Source organism: Silurus meridionalis, chromosome 14 (assembly GCF_014805685.1).
Source record: "Silurus meridionalis isolate SWU-2019-XX chromosome 14, ASM1480568v1, whole genome shotgun sequence".
In the NCBI taxonomy this organism is placed as follows: Eukaryota; Metazoa; Chordata; class Actinopteri; order Siluriformes; family Siluridae; genus Silurus; species Silurus meridionalis.
In genome coordinates, this window is record NC_060897.1 from 22,458,702 (window position 1) to 22,478,089 (window position 19,388).

General features: G+C 37.6%; 1 protein-coding gene across 1 annotated transcript; it reads right to left on the reverse strand.

The window, feature by feature from the left end:
- Positions 1-28: 28 nt before the first annotated feature.
- clcn7 (chloride channel 7) lies at positions 29-17,043 on the reverse strand. The gene is given in 26 exon segments (XM_046866510.1): positions 29-1,272; positions 3,106-3,186; positions 3,266-3,442; positions 3,683-3,742; positions 3,872-4,004; positions 4,738-4,823; positions 4,928-5,055; positions 5,179-5,230; positions 6,124-6,299; positions 7,372-7,465; positions 7,562-7,703; positions 7,797-7,857; positions 7,943-7,997; positions 8,360-8,476; positions 8,899-8,963; positions 10,184-10,277; positions 10,377-10,460; positions 10,936-10,998; positions 11,992-12,072; positions 12,705-12,814; positions 13,600-13,623; positions 13,626-13,731; positions 13,848-13,913; positions 14,188-14,253; positions 16,059-16,136; positions 16,795-17,043. Coding segments are annotated over 26 exon segments (2,376 nt in total). The 5' UTR covers positions 16,885-17,043; the 3' UTR covers positions 29-1,185.
- Between the last annotated feature and the right edge of the window lie 2,345 nt (positions 17,044-19,388).

Genomic DNA, 19,388 nt, shown 5'->3' on the forward strand with positions numbered 1-19,388 from the left:
AGGAGGAACAGCAACACACTTACACAACTGATTTACAACATTTATTAGTCCACAAATATTTCAACAAAGTAAAAACTTGTCATGAAACCGAGGAAATGCTATCAGGATTAAAACATAAGATGTGCGCACGATGAGAAATGTGTTAATTGTCCTTCGGTTCGTTATACAAAGGATGACTGCTCGCAAGTGGAAATGATCGGAATAAAAAGCTCAATTTAAAGGATAAGGCTAGAATTCAACAGTCTGAAACACATCTGTTCATTTTCAAGATCGCCTTCATGAAACTTTGGAAGAACCTCGTCGGGGTACAATCGCTCGCGTTCATTTTCTTCACGTTAGTGCAAAATAAACCCACCCGGAATATTAAAATCAAGCCACAACGATTAGTCTGTAAATTTGGTGTACAAAATAACTTAAGAACGAGTGGAATTAATTATTTCGCTTTGTGCCGATTATTTTAACGTGACGAAAGACGCTGATGAACAGAAAGGATTTAGAATACAGTAGATCTCGACTACATTCATACGTCGCGCAAAATGATTTGAAAATTTATTCTAGAGCTTCAAAAAAAAAAAAAAAAGCCCTTTGAGAGCCAGCTAAATCCAGACCTTTAACGAAGATCCAGAGTCACTCTGGAAGGCACAGTGAAATCAAGGAAAGACAAACAAACAAAATGGCTACATCTAGTAAACAACACACTGCCATAGTCATGTCTAAATATAAATATATATATCTATCTATATCTCTCTCGCTCTCTCTCTCTTTATATATAAAACAAACACAACTAAACATCCTGTGCATTACAGTAGCGTGCAGTTTGGGATGTGGCCTACAAGATTTCAGCAACAACTCCTGGAAATATTCAATAAATAAAAGACAGGACCAAACGAAAACCAAACGTATGTGCTTTTGCGGTAAACGGACAGGCAAATATATTTCACCATTCAACCTGAGCTCTTAGTCGGAGCGTTTAATAAATGTGAAAGATGAAAATAGACCGAGAAGATGCGATAAAGGGCCGATCTGCTTCATCACAGAGAAACTTGTAATGTTTCCCGGCTGGTCACATTGGAGATTGTTCCGGATCTGAATCAGAGTTTGGAGTTTTTGCACTCTGGCAGTTGAGACCCATTTGACGGGATGAAACTGCTTTTCGATCGACAATGATCGAGAAAATAATGAAGATCAAGCATGAGCCAGGTCCATCTCCTCTAGGCCGTGCTTGCCCATGTGGTAACGCGCCAGATCTTTCCTGGTCACCAGACCAATCACCTTTAACACAAAGAAAAACACACACAATAAAACAACAGTCAAGTGTTTTATTCCTTACAAATTCGCAACAATTACGAGGTGGTATCAAAACGTTTAAGGTGTAGTTTTAGTACATGCCAACAGATGGCAGCACGAGGTTTCACGCACAGTCACAGGGAGCACAGACCTTCCTAAATCACTGTGCCAAAAGACATCGTCCTGTGTACATCAGGAGCTGAACAACTGGTGCTATGCTGACCACGTGCGTTATCACGTCTGCTATTCTGACCACGTGCGGACCTCCTCACACGCGAGTTTCTCGCCCGGAAACAACATGACCTCTTTTCTGCACACACCCTACTCACCAGATTTGGCTCCTGTGAACTTTGCCCTTTGGTAGTGTGTAAACATAGATAAATAAAGTACTTTCTTGTAAACAGAGTTAGTCTCAAAAAATTTTTTTCAAGTCTTTAAGTGTTTTTTCTCTCTCACTGTTAAAAACTTACAGTAAAAATCTGTAAAATTCTAAAGTTGTAAAAAATCAGTGGAAAAGGTTTTGTGAACACTGGAATCCTAATTCCAAAAGAAAAACATTTTAATCTTATAAAAAAGTAAAAAATAAATAACTATCAATGTCAGCAATTTTATTGCTAACAGCATAAACTCCAAACACCTTCTGCCCAGCATCTTTACTGACCTGAGGCCACAGTCCCGCCCACTTGTTTTTTATTGGCAAATTTTTGTTGTTTTTATGACAAAATGATCAAACAGTTACCTTTTTCCTGCAGCTATGGGGAAAAAAAGTTAAACAGCTATATAACCGATGTAGATGCATGGGACTGGCGTTAACAAGCCAAGACAGACGATACAAGATTGCTCAAGAGAAATACTTTCAGATTTAGGTCAAATTTAGCACTCAAAATTGTGTGTGTTTGTGTGTGTGTGTGTGTTTGTGTGTGTGTGTAAAGAAAAGCAAAAATAAATCCACCCTACTGCATGTTGAATTCTGTCTGTGAACACTTTCCTAATTGGAACAAGCTGCAATTACAATTTAGACATGTATACAACGCTTCACTGTGTGGTAATTACAAGTAACATCTGGAACATCTGGCAGATACAATCTCTAATCTGCTCAGAATGAGTCACTATGAAAATGAGCACAAGATCTAAAAATAATTGTACAGAAATTGATATTCTGAGCAACTGTTTATCATCATGTATTTATGATTATATTGCTGTTCACTTTGTTATGGTTCTTCATGAATAATTAAAAAAATGTACGCAGGTTTCTTTAGTCGTAGTTTTATCCTCAAATAAAGTTTATTGTACTTTGTGAATATATTTGTGAATTGTAACTTTATTCAAGTTACAATTCGAATAATTCAAATATTATGATAACGTTTTAGTGCCACGTTAAAAATCAGGGTTACAACATTGTTATAATATTTAGATGAAAAAAGTCGCACGCTGGCTTATATGGTCGATTTCTTTGATTATTATTCTCATAGACTCTTAAGAACCAACATCTCCTCTCCGAATAGCACACAGGTGTAACAATCGTCATCCTTCTGATTACACAAAAGAGGCGATTTTCTCTTCTGAATAAATGAAGTTTAACCAAATCCTCCACTTCCATTTCATGCGAAACAGCGAAACATTTATCAATTTTCAATACATTTTCTAAATATTACATTAAACTTGCATTGCTACGACTTTTTTCTCAAAATATTTTGACTTTTTTCTTGTATTGCTACGACTTTAATTTTGCAATCTTCTGGGGGGGGTTTTTTAGATTTTTTTAATGTGGCACTGAAAATCAGTCGTAAACAAACTTCCAGCGTGCTCGTTCCTTACCCTGTTCACATCATCCACCACCATCAGGTGCCTGAGCCCCAGTGCTCGGAATAACTTAAACACACGAGGGAGGGATGTTTCCTTTAAACACAGAAATAAAAAGTTAGCGTGATCTTTAAGACGTGAACAGCTACACGGATGTTACTAAAAGTTAGCAGACCTCGGGTACGGTGTAGGGGGTGGGGTTCATAAACTCCTGCAGGTCCATCAGGCACTCTCGCTCATCCTGGGAGACGTGGATGGACTGAATGGGGGGGAATCGGGGATACGCGTCCCTGAAGTCCTTCAGCTGTAGTCTGCGCCTGTTCTGTTGAGAACGCATTCTCTCCACAAACACCTACACACACACACACACACACACACACACACACAGGTCATTTAATGACTTTTGTATTAATAATAATGCTACATGTCCTCCAAAACCTCAGAGCACATATTTTGTTTTGCCCTTAATAATGACTGTTTTCCAAATATTCCCAGACCAGAAAGTGCTAAATAAATTTCTACAGATTTATGATTTTATTGCGATGTTATACACCAAAAGTGTGATATAGAAATGTTGAACAGCAGTGTAGACCTTGTGTTTGAGAAGGACGATGAGCTGAGAGCGGAGGATGAGGCCACAGAGTCTTCCAGACTGTACAAACAAACATAAAGAAACCCACATCAATCCAGCTCCAGATGGACACGTTATTGCAAGCCAAAGAGGACAGTCACTCTGCAGTCTGTAAGCCATCCTGAGCTTACACAGTAAAATGGTACGTACCTCGTTATCGGTGCCAGAATTTACAACTACCGGGAAACCGTTGTGGTTGGTGGACGTGGCGCTGAGGACGTCCACTATGGTGCCCACCTTCTCGATTTTGTTAAAGCTCGTGACGGGAGAACTCATGACTTCTCTATTGGACAGAAATGAAATTGATTAGGTGCTTAATGTACGCATTATACGTTGACTTTAAAACACTAAAGTACAAATCTCACCATAATCTGATAGCAAATACCAATACTAATGCCAGAGACTCCTCAACACACACATGTATAAGTGTAGGGAATAGTCAAGTGTTTATAAAAATATGTGTCTAAAATACTCAAAAAACAAGAAAATTCAAGTGTATAGAACACTCAAGTGTCTGAAAATATTCAATACTCAAGTGTCTGGACATACTCAAATGTCAGGAATACTTAAGTGTCCTAAATCCAGCATAAAGAAAGTTTACAGAAAAAACTCAAACAATAAAAAGATTTAATCAACGTGTGTGGAATATTTGTGGTCAGAATGCATTAAGTATACTGGAATACTTAAGTGTTTGGAATGCTCCAGAGTTAATTACCCAAAATTCCACGCATACCGAATAATTACATGTACAGAATAATTATGTAATTAGAAGACACCGGAATAATGATTGTATTGAGGATAGTGTACACTTGTGTTATGGCGTTAATAGTGCATCTGGTGCTCCTGTTCAGAGCACTGACTTTAACATTTCTGCAGAAGTAATCGCGACGTCAGGAGGTCCAAGATGAGCTGAAATGTGGCAGGATGTAAGCATTTCGCAGTACAGGAGGAAATAAACGCAAGCTTGTTATTCTAGTTCAGATTATCGAACAATGACGTTTAAAACTGTACTCTACCTGGCAGTCAGCCAGTGAGACGTAGCAGGGGCTTCCGAGTGGAGGAAAGGAACACTCTGGAGCCTGATGTGTACGTCGTAAAGACCCTGTAGATGATAAAACCATGACGCAATATGTAAAATACATAAGGCTCGACTACAAGAAGCTAAAAATTGATTGTGAAGGGAATAATAATAATGATAATACGCACTTCTATGAAGTAATCTCCGACGATCTTGGCGGTCATCAGGACCAGCATGATGGGCAGGCCGTAGGTCACGTTCCCCGTAGCTTCCACCAAGATGACCGTGAGGCTCAGGGTCATTCGGACGATGCCTCCTGCAGAACCACATGATAAAACAACACCCATACACTCATGTGATACTGTAATGCAGTTAGACGACACCAAGAAAGCACAAGGAAGCAGTGATTAGTGTTGCACACGTAAGCAAAACATCTCACCCAGTTGAGCTGCAGCTCCCATCAGGGCATACTTCCCTGGGTCAGCCCAAATCTTAAAATACAACAGATTACCATCACACAACAAAGTTCAGCTGATCGTACAGTGCAAGTTTAGATCTTACAAACAACAACAACAGGATTCCTAATGAATAAGAGGAAAAGCTCAGGCTCTTAGAATCAAACAAAATAAAAATATTCATCACATTTTTTTATCATTCAAAAAAAATGTTTCCCTTTTACTTACATTTATTGCAAAATACACAATTTTAATTCTCCTTCTTCCCAAGACTGCTTAAATAAACATGTCCTTATAGACAACATCAACATTTGACTCAGTAGCTAAGACTTGTTTTCAAAATTCCAGAATATTCCAGACTCAAATATGCAGACTTTCCTTAAGATTTTTAAGACCATATTTAACATCTGAAATAAGGATTTTCAATTCCAACTATAACATGTGTTATGTTACAATCACTGAATTATGTCAGCATCAGAATCTCTGATGATTTCCATGTTTTTAATCGTCGTGGGCGCTGTACTGTCTTGGCAACTGCTGTACACAACCATTCACACCGATCATTTGGCAGCGCTGAGAGTCGACTCCTAAGTTTGAAAACGCAGATATTTTTCTCTCCAGATCGGCCTTTAGAAAATCTTCCTAACGCAAATATTTCTTCATACTCAGTGTTCTTCTTTCGATGCTAATCCAGACCTGGAAATCACTCCAATCTAGTTCTATACTTTATCGTACTTTTCCAAAATGCGTAGGAGCCCTGGATAGCTGTTTGCGAAAAAGATTTTTGTGGCACAACTTCCAAACACTTCCTGTATAACAGAAAGACGGAATACTCCTTTCTGATCAAAAAGTCACAGAGATTCGCCTTCATACGAGTTGTTTGGTTTGAGTGACCGTAAAGCAGCTCTCTGTGCAGTGATTAAACTCACAGTGTTTTTGCTGGGAAATAATAAGGAGAGCAAGATCCCGAAGAGTCGCCCCCACGCCGCCCCGATGAGCAGCGAGGGGATGAAGACTCCCGCTGATACGGTCAGGCCATAAGTCCAGAACGCCAGGAGGAAATAGGCCAGAGTGAAGAGCGCAAGAGTCGGTGGGTTATAAGTTCCTGGGAAAACAAAGAAGAAGAGGATAAAAAAAACCGAGTTATTTTTGCCAGAGAAGCATTATGAATCCTACGCAACATCAAGAAACATAATTATTAGAATAGAATATTTGAATATTTAAGGCATCGCTAATGTCAGGTTTAAAAGTGAGGTTTTCAATGACAAGAACTCATTCACAGGATGTGGTGGACATCAAGGTCTTCTATTATAAGAAGATTTTTTTTGACGTTATTGGAAGGAGTCTCCAGTGTTAGAGCTGAAGCTGAATTAACACCAATCATGTGCACACAAGAATCACTGCATGATTAAAATTCGATTAAAATGCATTTACAATGATTTAAAATGTAAGAAATGGGGCAGAGAATGTGCACATTTATATTATTTCATATATCTAATTAATATCCTCCAAAAATCAGCATGATTACAAATGCAATATTGATTTTATACAACAGTTAAAAAAACAAGTTAATATTAAGAGACTTACGTTTCTTACAAAAATAATTCCAAACAAAGCCACAGCGCTGTTTTGCATCTCTGAGCGTTAGTTGTAAGTGAGTCAATGCGATTGAACCAAATCATTTAAAACGTGTGATTCATTCAATCGCAACGACTCACTTAAAGGTGGTGGTTTTAATTTCACGTTTAAAGCATCTTTCCTCTGCATTGCAAAGATTCATTCTGTGGACACTGATTTTATTTGCGGTCAGAATGTCTTAATATTCTAACTAACTAATTAAAAGTACAAATCTGACTCAAACAGGATGCACTCTTTAAAAAAAAAAAAAAACAGATTTGCGAAGGTAAAAAAATGCCCATAAATGGGAAAAATCTATTTAAACTTATTGGAAATTATTAGTCTCTGCCACTGCTGTGAACTGAGCACCACACATATGAAAAATGTAAAATATTTATAGAGTCAGCAGTCCACAGTAGTCCTTAAGCTACCAGCACAGTAACACACTCAGCGAAATATTGTCCGATGATTGTTATAGATAAAATAAAAAAAATAATAAAAATACAGAGGTAGCATTTTTGTTAATATTGCACACACCTAACACACACACACACACTCACCTGGTGGACTATGAAACAGACTCGTCACACTCTTCTCAGGAGTGTTAAAGAACGCCGTTGCCATCGCATTATATTCTCCATCAGCACAAAACAGCTACAACATAAAAAAAAGTGTGTCTAGTCGCACAACACTATTAACAGAAGATTCGTATCATAAAAAAAGAAAAAGTAATGTATACAGTATATGCACCTGTAGAGGATATTCCTCCTGTGAATCCTTCTTAAAAGGCTGGCAGTCGCTGGAGAAATAAATCATGGCGAAGGACACGGCGGCCGAAACCGCGGCCACCAGCATGGCTTCCATCACCTGCAGGCAGCGCCGGTGCAGGTACCTGAGGAAACACCGTTCACGTTAGGGCTCGTACGTGAACGTGAGGATGAACTGTAACGTCTCTGGCTTGCGATGCCTTTACCTGAGGCTTTACCTGATTCGGAAAATTGTCAGCCAGTAATTGAGGACGTTGAACAGCGCTCCCAGCAAACCACCTGAGCAGAGACATATACATATATACATATTCATATATATAAATGATAGCGCTATTAAATATGCATTAGGACAACTTTAGCTTACCGATGGCTCCCATGACTATGAATAGAGGAATCTCATAGAGATTATACTCCACATTCTGAAAAACAAACACTTTTTAATATCACACATTCAAAAAACAACGTGTACACTACTTTATTTTCTCAGCCACAGCATCACTAAACTGAAGTTGCTCGCATTAGCTGTGTTGTCAGAACTCTTTATTTTTGTAATTATTCCATGTCAAAGTTAGGAATTATTTCAATTAGAAAAATCACTCGAACTTTGATCTCCTTGTTAATGTTAAGGGGAGAATTTCCTGCTACCACATCCAAAGACACATCCAGAGTTAAAAGTTATTTGAGTTGTTGGAGTTAGTACAGTAACTCGAAATGTGAGAGTGGTTAGAGTCAGATATTTGAGTTGTAGATAAAATGCTGTTAAAGATATTTTGTAGCTTACTTCAGAGTCAAACCTGCCAAAATTGATGAGACCAGGGTTGGAAAACTCGCCTGGTTTCCCTTTGTAGATTGTCATAAAGAAGTTCAAGGTGAAGGTGGAGATCATTGATGCAAAGAACTATATCAGAAGAAGAAAACCAAGAATCGGAAAATATCCCTACTGCAGGTGTGATCGTGTCAATCGTGAAAATCTGACACGAAAACCTTTGACATTTCAAACATCTGGATTGGATCACGAGGAGATATTCACTATATTTAGATGAACCTAAACCACCCGTTATGTGAATACGAATCTAAATCTAAACATAAAGCTGAAAAATGCAAACCCGATTGGAAAGTGCGACTTCAAACACCCTGTTCTGTATTTTAAGCTCTGTGATCTACGCTAAGCGCTCTACCAGTGCTCGAAGGCTCATCTAGAGTGATTACAAATTCATCATGTTTAAAACGTTGTGTGTACGTTACACTGAACACATCAGAGAAACCTTACTGAGATCATAAAAACATCAGCAATGATAAAAGGATCAGCATGAAACTCACAATCCTCCAGGTGAGCATCTGATTCCAGAAAGATGCCCCTTCTTCTAAACTGAACAGAACTCCACCTGTACCAAAGAAGAGGACCAAACATGAGGGAGGATCTGAGAGACCTGAGAAAACAGTTCTACAGTCCTGAAGCTTTAGGAATAAAATACGCGATAGAAATTCAATTCAATATATTTTATATTTAGAGCACTTGTACAGAGGTAAAGCGGTTACAGCCACTCCCTGAGACTACATAAGGAAGAAACCTTTAGAGGAACCACCACATATAATAACTGATTGCCTAATTCTGACTATTTGTCGCAATTCCGACTTGATTTCTCATGATTCTGAAAGATTTTTTCGCAATTTCGCCAATTGAGCAGCGTCACCCCCCCTCCCCCCTCTCTGTAGTTCCAATAGTTTATAAAGTAGTTCATAATTAAAACTTAAATAGGCTACAATCAATAGATTGATTTGTGAAACAATGGATAAAATCATCTGTGAGATCTTATTGTTACTGGAAGAATCGCATGGTATAAAACTAAGCTGCTGATCCCTGGAGAGAACTCAGGAAAAAAAAATTTGAATTTGCAGAAATAATGTCGAAATCGCGAGAAAAAGTTTTTATTGTCAGAAACGAGCTTCTATAGATCAGTGATGGACGCTTAAACGCGGAACTGTTCATGCAACCTGTGGTCCTGAACCGTAGCAGCAGACTGTTGTTATTGATTACAGTCTAAATCCATCTTCAAAGTTCTAAAGCTGCTCAAGAACTTTATGGATCTTTAGGCGGTTGATGTAGAACCATCCTTACACAGAGTGGTCTCCAGTTGAAGAAAACTCCATCCATAGGAAATAAATCTATCTGTGATCTATCTGTCTTCTGAGAGGAATATCATAGAGGTGGTTTCATGTAAACAACAACCTGCTCAATCCGGTTTCTGATTACTTCCTGAATCTTAGGAACAAAAAGGTTTATTCATTAAGTATTTTTTTTTTTCTTTAGTTAAAGTGAACCAAAAGAACTCCATACCAACATCTGATTGATGGGTTTTATTTAGCCACGCCCACAAAACTCCATGACAACCATTCAAAAATAACTAATCTCCAGTCATATAAGAGAAATGGACCAATCAAATGAGGTTTACACTGCCGAGCGTCCTTATATGTAAATTTACAAGAATGTAAAAATAAAAAAAGTGTTATTTTCCAGAGTAATCTGGTCTTAATGAACGTGTCTAAGCGCTCAGACAAACAATTTACGAACGCACTGCTTGTCCGGTTTAATAAAACGTCTCACCAACAGGAGCTCCGAAGGCAGCAGAAACTCCGGCAGCAGCTCCGGCAGAGACGAAATCCCTTTTTTCCGTGTCCCTGCGGAAATACTCGAAGATCTGCACACGGATTATGCAAAAGAATTATGGCATCACCGTCGACATGGCTGACATCTGAGTATCGTACACTGATCCGAATAATATGGGATCCTGTTTTACCTTGAAGTCTTTTTTGAGAGATGTGCTCCTGCCCTGAGACACCCCGGCCGCCACCACAGCTCCTGAGTGAATCATGGGGCCTTCCTATTGGGGGAAACCAAAAATATAACGTCTCAGGTGTTTACACTGAAGGGATATCGGTAAACATCGTTATACGAAACAAATTCTTTTTATCTCATTTATTTTTTATAAACAGAGCAGTTGAAGGACAAGGGCTTTTTGAAACATTATAAACACTGATTTCTCTACTGCTTTCCCATGAAACTCTTCCACTTCCCCATGAACTGGAATATTTGCAGAAGCTTTCCCCAGTCATTAATCTGCTAAGGGAAAGGACATGGTCTGGTTGGCTCAGAATCAGCTTGAGATCATGAGACAGAGCTAGTGGTCATGGTCTGGGATAATATTTTGATAACACTGCAGAATCGGACCACGAGAAGTAAATAAATCTGTTGGGGTTTTTTTTGTTTTTTCATTTTTAGAATTTTTGAGTAACTGATACAAGCACAATGTGATATTGTGATTTTCAGAGGAACTGTGACCTGTTTTTCTCTCTCACCTTCCCCACAGCAAGACCACCAGCAACTGAGCAGATCACACCGCACACTTTCACCAGCAGAGTCTGCAAAACACACACACACACACACACACACACACACACACACACACACACACACACACACACACACACACACACACACACACACAAAACACTCACATGAATGTAATACAATATATGACACTCAGATTTACGTCTTTTTCACTTCCTCATTTCAAACATAATCTCATTGTATACGTCAAAAGTATTGGCACCCTTTAAGAGAATCACGATGTATAAAAAGATTGATTGAGAGGTGATTTTTCTTTGTTATTTCCCCTGCTCAGACAAATAATAGTTTTTATTCAATTGATTATTAAATTATAGTAATTATCATTCAAATGCACTCAATAAAAGTACGTAAAAACTGCTCGAAACATGAATAATTAAAGTTCTTAAAAAAAACTATAATACTAATTAAATTAATTATTTAAAAACAAAAAAAAACCCTTAAAAAAAAAGAGCAATTACTCCTAATAGCAACACATTTTTTATATATTGAATAATTATTATCATTACATTCATTAAAATAGAAACTGCATATATTATTATTATAAGAATTTATCTTTATTCTAGTATTTTCTGTAAAAATAATAATAATAAAAAAAAAAAAAGAAGCAAAAAATTTGGCAAAATAAAAGTTCAGCAATTATTGTTTCTTTTATTGTTCTCAGTATTTTGGAAACATTTTGTTACCTTTAACACAAAATGATGCGGCAAAGATTTAAAGTACAACCCACCCAGAACACATACACACAAATCCAAAAATTTAGAGGAAAATCTCTTGACCTGAACAATGGGATTTTAAAATACATATACAGTTGATCATATCATTAATTTGAATGCGCTTGCCGGAAACTGAATGAGTGATTAGACGAGGCAGAGAAAAAAAGCTGATACGTTTTGAACTGTACAGTATTTAAAAAATATCTATACAGCAGTTCATGTGTCAAAACTGCATTTTTATGAAAGGTGCCAATAATTATGGATGTAACTGTTATTACAGCTGGTAATCACCTTTAGCCGGACCACTCGCGGGATCTTCACTCCGTTTAGGTAACACTTGATTTGAGGAATCCCGCTTCCTGCAGCAATGGGCTGAACACACACACACACACACACACACACACACACACACACACACACACGCAATGTATTGGTATAAAATCAAACACACACTAATCATCTCTGTACACAATATATCACTCTTCTTCATAGAACTCAATGATTTGCCAAATTAATAAACAATTCTAATAACAACAACAACAATAATAATAATAATAATAATAATTAAACAGTGAGGGAAGAAAAGAAGATTGAAAGCTTCACAAACAAACAAGAAATTTAAATGAACATATAAACAAATATAAACAAACAAATAACTAAAGCAAAAATAAAATGTATACATTAAAAAAAATTTGCTAAATAAATGATTGCAACACAAATAAAGGCATTAAAATATATGAAAGTACTTAATTCTTAATGTAAATAAATAATAAATAAATGAATGCAAGATTGAAAGAATTTACTGTAGCTGTACTGCTTTGCAAAAAAAACTATAAAACTAATTACAATTATTACTACTATGACTAATAATAATAAAAATAAATAAATAAAATACAAAAGAATTATAATTAAATAAAATAAATATATAAATAAATACCTCGTCACCACACGGGGTGGATTTTATATAATACATTATTAGAAACTAAATGGAGGTGAAACAGTACCTCGAAGAAAGCGACTAGAATGGCTCCGACCATGACGAAGGCGGAGTTCAGGATGGCCCACAGGAGCAGAGACACTGACAGTCCTCCGTCCTCTGTAAATTTGTCAATGTCTAGTTGTTTGGTTAAAGGCCTCATCAATATTCTCAATTATTTGAGAAACGTTTAATGTAACTTTAAAACCAATTACTGCAGGAACTTGTGAATATTTATTAAAACATGCATACAGCAGAAACGCTGTAGTAGTATACAGCCGTGAATATTTGCTTGTGAAAAAAATGTATACAAATATAATTTTAATTCACAGCTAAACAACTGTGATCATGTGCTTCATTTCGTTTTTATACAATTACAAATGTACATTCATACCATATTATACAAATTTGGTATAAAGGTGTAATTTGAAAAATACAAACTTAAGCAAATTCGTAAACAAATAAGTTAATAATTTAATAGATACATGATTGCCCAGTACTTTATTTTTTATCACAAAACACAGCATTCGAGTGGCAGTATGTTTGATTTTTGCTAGAATGTGATTACAAGAAGAAATTCAACAATGTACCCCAATAAATTTAAAGAAAACTCTTTTGCCTAGCTTTTTTTTTGGCTTTCTAGAAATTCAAATGGCTCTCTGTTAAGCACTGCAACTCTGATCATTTTGACTCGTTAGGTCAAATCCCAATTATCTAACGTTATCTACTGGTACATTAACGCTAATTACCCATCATATGGTTAATTAAAGGTTGCATATGGCCACTTTAATTAACAGACATTTTTTTTTTTTTTTTTTTAGCATTTAATACAGTCCACTGGATCACTGCGCCACGGTTTGTTATATTATATTCTGGTCTCTACGTTGACTGATATTGTGTTGGATTCTGTGAAATAAGGATACAATGTTTGACCGCTTCGTATTTTTTCCAGCCAGGTACTCCACCACGACGTCGATGAAGCAAGCAATGAGTCCTGTCAGGAGGCCGATGAGGCCACAGATGAACCAGCGACTGATTTCCAGACATCTAAAGCTCTGAACACACACACACACACACACACACACACACACACACACACACAAGAATTTGCAGCAAACACCAAACAACGAAATACTGTAATGTTGGTCACTGCATATGGTTGGTTCCTGACCATGGGACTCATGCGCCGTTCCTCCTCCAGAAACAACTGATTCTCGCTGTTGTCATAATCCAGACTCTAAAACAAACAGACATGTACATTATATAACACTTACGCAACGCCAATGGAGTCTGGAATCTGATTGGTCAGCCGTAATTAAAACACTTTGATGCTTATAAACGTCAAAAGATTTGAAAAGACTGAGGCTGGTGAGGGAACGAGTGTTTATAGCTACTATAATATGACTGATCATCTGTTCGTGAGGGATTGAGTGTAACAATAAATGGATAAAAAGTACGACATCTCATTCATTAATATTTTCAAGGGGTTTGTAACAGTTTAAGAAAATCACCTCATATTTGAGCGAGAGCAGCTTCTCGTTGTGTGGAATCTCACTCGGGCGAAGCTTCACAAGGTCCTGCTTGAAGGGAAAATAAATAAATAAATTAGGATCTGGAGTAAGTATATTGTGAGCGCTTTAAACTATTGGGGCGCCAATAATTTTAAAACCGTCCGAGCATGAGTGTAATCTAGCATTTCAATATACTGATAGATTGGAAAATTTTAATTTTAATGTCATATACATTCAAATAACTTCCTGATGCAAAATTATTGGCACCTTCAATCTTGCATGCGTTACCTTGATTCAAGAAAGGTGCCAATAATTATGCACTCAACATCAAGTGGAGGGTGAGAGTGTAAAATAGACCGGCCACGTAGCTTTATTTTAAATGCAGTATGATTTTAAGGAGTATCAAGCTTTGAATAGGTGGTTGGTTTAAAAGTATTGGCACCCTGTTTGTAAGTTTGCATTTTTAATTGTAGGGGTGCCAATAGTTTTGGAGGTGGCACTGTGTGGGAGATAGGCCGAAAATAACCATACTATAGGAACGCTGTATATACTCATATTCAATACCCCCGCCCCCACCCAAAATTGCTCCACGTGTTCTGTTTTGCACTTGTTTATAAAGTATTGTTCATAAAAAACACTTGTTGCTAAATTTTTGGCACCCTTCAGACCAGTGTCTTCGTTTGGTTCTAGGCTTTAACAACCTTTTCTGAAGCATCAGTGATGCATCTCCATATTCCACAATGGGTTTGAGGACGCAATCATTAAATAACATTTTATAAATAAAATCAATTTAAAATACATATCCTATGTTCATGAAAACTAAAATTAAACAAGGGCGCCAATAATTCTGAAGCTGACTCATCGTACACACACAGATAAAAAAAACAGAAATAGGAATAAGAGCGTTTTATTTCGGTAGAGGAACCGTCTCTAAAACTGGAACGCTGAATCAGATTTTCCTCTCCAGTGGAAGTCTGCGAGTGTCTAAAGCTTTTCAGCTCCGGTGAGAAATATTTCGACTAAGACTCTTTACTGCCGTCTGAGTGTTTATTCGACTCAGATTACAGTCTGGACTGTGACCTAGATGTAAAAATCCGTTCTTGGTGAGAAAGTCCTCCTTGAAATGAATCGAGAGCTGTGATTTGATATGTTGATGTAGAGTATTTACATTTCCATTTTTTACTTTTACATTAATGACCTTATCCATAGCGATCGGTGCGGCGGGGATTTAAACTCATGACCTTCAGATTATCCAAAATCCAATCCCTTAACCACTAAACTCCCATATCTCATTCAGCTATGGGGTTAAGGGTCTTGCTAGGGGGCCCAGGAGTGGCAGATCGGTGTGGCTGGGAGTTGAACTCATGACCTTCGGATCCAAAGTGCAATGCTTTAACCACTAAGGCAGTGATTTGAAGGTAATCTGTAGGTAATCTGTAGGAGAATAAGGGGGTCAGGTGGTAGATAAAGCACGTGAGCAACTCAAACTCTTTGGTCACCAAACCACACAAACTTTGCCCTCTTCTAAACCAATAAACTCAAGAAGGATATCGTGCACAGACCGAAAGGAAAAAAGTGCAGGAAGACACACTGCTGATTTTCTGCTAATGACCAGCTACATTACAGCAGGAAACACCACACACACTCCTGATAGCACAATACAGAGCTTCTACAATGTCAATCATTCCAGACTCATACGTTCATCCTGCTGGTAACGAAGACGTGTTTCAGCGTAACGACTCGCATGTTCGGACACAATAATATCGAGGTTTTATAAGGGCCTTGTTAGGAAGCCCAGGAGTGCCATGGCTGGGATTTTAACTCGTGACCTTTAGATCCAAAACGTGCAAAAAGATCAGCAGGATTTTCACCTCTTCTGTGTTTATGGTCTCCTCCCCCAGATCCACGGTGCTCATCCTGCCTATGTGAAACATACTGCCTCCAGATGCCTATAAAGACAAAATAAAAGGTCAGAGATTGAGACAGTTCTGCATGCCTACTGATCATGACCCAGCTACTTCTGCAAAAAAAATAATAAATCCAGCCTGCAGATAGGAAGCGATGGATTCCTGGATTGCAAAAACCCTGAATGAAACCGCACACAATAAAAAAAGGGTTACATTTACATTTATTGTAGACGCTCTTATTCAGAGCAATTGGTGTGGCTGGGATTTGAACTCATGACCTTCCATGATCCAAAGTCTAATGCCTTAACCATGAAGCTCCCAGATCACATTCATACAACTGAGCAGCTGTGGGGTTATGAGGCCTTACTCAGGGGCCCTGGAGTGGAGGGGCTGGGATTTGATCTCACAACCTTCGGATCCAAAGTCCAGTGCTTTAACAAACTTGGAGAAGATCAAATCCATGACCTAAATAATCAGATAACATGGGGAAGTGCAGGTGAGGAGCATCTCTCTCTCTCTCTCTCTCTCTCTCTCTCTCTCTCTCCATTCCCTGTTACATGCAATAAAACTCCACACTGGTCATTTATCCTTCACCCTGATTAAATACTGACACATAAATCAGTGTTATATTATTGTATTGTTATAAGTGTGTGTGTGTGTGTGTGTGTGTGTGTGTGTGTGTGTGTGTGTGTTTACTAACCTGCCCGCTGTACCCTCTCTCCTCAGCCCCGTTCAGTAGGGGAGTCCCTTCCCCAGACCACGACACCTTCTTTGCGATGTTGTTCGCCATGTCTTCTCCTGCAGCTTCTGCTATAAAAACAAACTTTATTTTTTCCTGTTTTTTTGTTTAAAGATGCTAAAATTAATCCGGTTACAGATGAAGAAGAAGCAGGAGCAGTAACGCCGCGTCCCCCATGACTAACGATCATACGCGGTCTCGTGACAGTGCACGAAGAAGAAACACGGAAGTGTAACGAGGACTACAGAGCATGGGAAATGTAGTTTATTTAAACAAAAACAACATGGCCGCCATATTTTTCATTTTTTTTTAACATCTCTCTCTCTCTCTCTCTCTCTCTCTCTCTCTCTCTCTCTCTATATATATATATATCTAGTGAAGCTTATAGCAGGACATAAATCTATGGGAAATATTACAAATATTTATTTATTTATTTATTTATATATTTATGTGCAATAAGCACATATGTTTGGCTTCCTCTTATAATCTCTGTAGACACACACACCCTCTCACACCCTCACACACAGAACTGTAGAATAAAACACTACAAAAATGTATTTATTTATTTATTTATTTTACATATAGAAAAGAGGAGGCGAAAAAGGAAAGCATTCAGACTAAGGATTGTGTACAGTACAGCAGAACAGAACCCACCTCTGCTGGGAGCCGTACATGACCCTTAGAGTTTAAACCATCTCTCCTCTCAGCTCCCCAACGGTCATTGGCCATGCTAAATTACCCCCCCAAGATGTGAAAATGTGTGCATGGTGAAATACAATATCTTGGCATCACATTCAAAATGAATTCAATGTAATCTCCTGCCCAGCAAATGTTCAATTTACAGTAGTGTGTGAGCCAAGCGTTTACAACATTATTTGCAATAAAAAACACATTTTAAATGTTCTTGCCTTTTTTTCCAACCTTTTTTAACCGTTTAGACTTTCTATGTTTTGTTTCCTGTTAAATTCCTACTATTACCACACCAAAGCAGCAAAAAAACATACAAAATACAATAAAACCACACAATTACAATTGCAAAAATACTGGTCATTCTTCATGTGGTTACACAACCCGATCAATGCCGTTGAATTAGCGATCTTATTCAAGACGTTTATCTGTCTCCTAATCTCACAATGACAGCATTGCATTCTTCCACATACATTACCACTAACACATTTAAAGGTGTTGCCTTTAGAGGTAGCATTTAAACCTTTTGCACCTCAAGGGGTCGATTCTAGAGCTCTTTCCTCTTTACTGCTCAGGTTTATTACACCACTCAACATGTCAAACATCTGACTGAACTCGTTTATTTATGAGTCAGAGCCTGAAGAAATGGTACAGAAAATGAATTGCCACCGCGTAGCCACTGGGAGGAGAATATACCCAGTGAACATATTTCAACATTTGATTATTTGTTTTCTACCTCTTTTTGGCCGCCTTCTTCTTCTTCTTCTTCTTCTATTCCTCAGCATTTTACTACCTATACCTCATGTCCCTTCTCTGCACATCTCCAAATCATCTCAATCACACCTCCCTCACCTAGTGTCCAAAATGTCCCATAATAAACTCCTCTCTAAGACACATTTCTGATTTTTATTTTGAAGCTGCTTTGAGACAATGCACACTGTTAAAATCACTATACAAATAAAATCAAGTTGAATTTAATATTTTGAACTAAATTGAATATTTGGAATTTGATCCTAGATATAATACAGACATGGACATTTACACAAAAGAGCTTGTTAAAGGTCAACGTCTTGTTATTGCCCTCTCTCATGATGAAAGAAACAAAACAAAAAAACAAAGAAAAACTAAAAACACTTCTGTATTCTGTGCATGTAAGCGCTGTGGTCATTATGCAACAACAAAAGTGTGGTGAAAATGTGGAAATGCCTTAAACTCATCTCAAAGCTGATTCTGTGCTCTGTACTGAAATGCCTTGTTCAGACTGGATTCATTTCACATGAGGAAGTGGAAAACTCATTTCTGATTTCAGTTCTGCATATGAAAAAATGAGTGGAAGAAAAAAAAAAGTGATGTGTTGCTAAATATTGCGGTTCATCACAAAGGAACAGAGTTTTTTGAGAATGTGAAATAGAAAAATACTTCAGGAAGCATTTGATTATTTTACATTCATTTATTTAATTTTAGGGTCATGTGAGCAACCAATGAGTAGCGAACGTGTAACACAATCTTTAAAAGCATAACTATGTATAATCTGGGATTACTTTTATTGCTTATATTAAAATCTTATACGTGCAAATATATTTATAATATAGCCAAGAAGGATTCGGATAGGAACTCCTGGTGTGAAAATTTACTCACTTAATGACACTTACTTTAGTCCTCAGCTCTGTGTTCTGTTATGTAGCTTTATGTTGTGTGTATGTAGCTCTATGTTGTTTAATGAAGCACCAGGGTTCTGGAGGAACGTTGTCTTAATTCACTGTGTACTGCGTCAGCTATATACGGTAGAAATGGCAATAAAAGCTTCTTGATTTGAAAAAACTGGGTTTAGACCATGTGACTGTCATGTGATCCATCACATCCCCTAT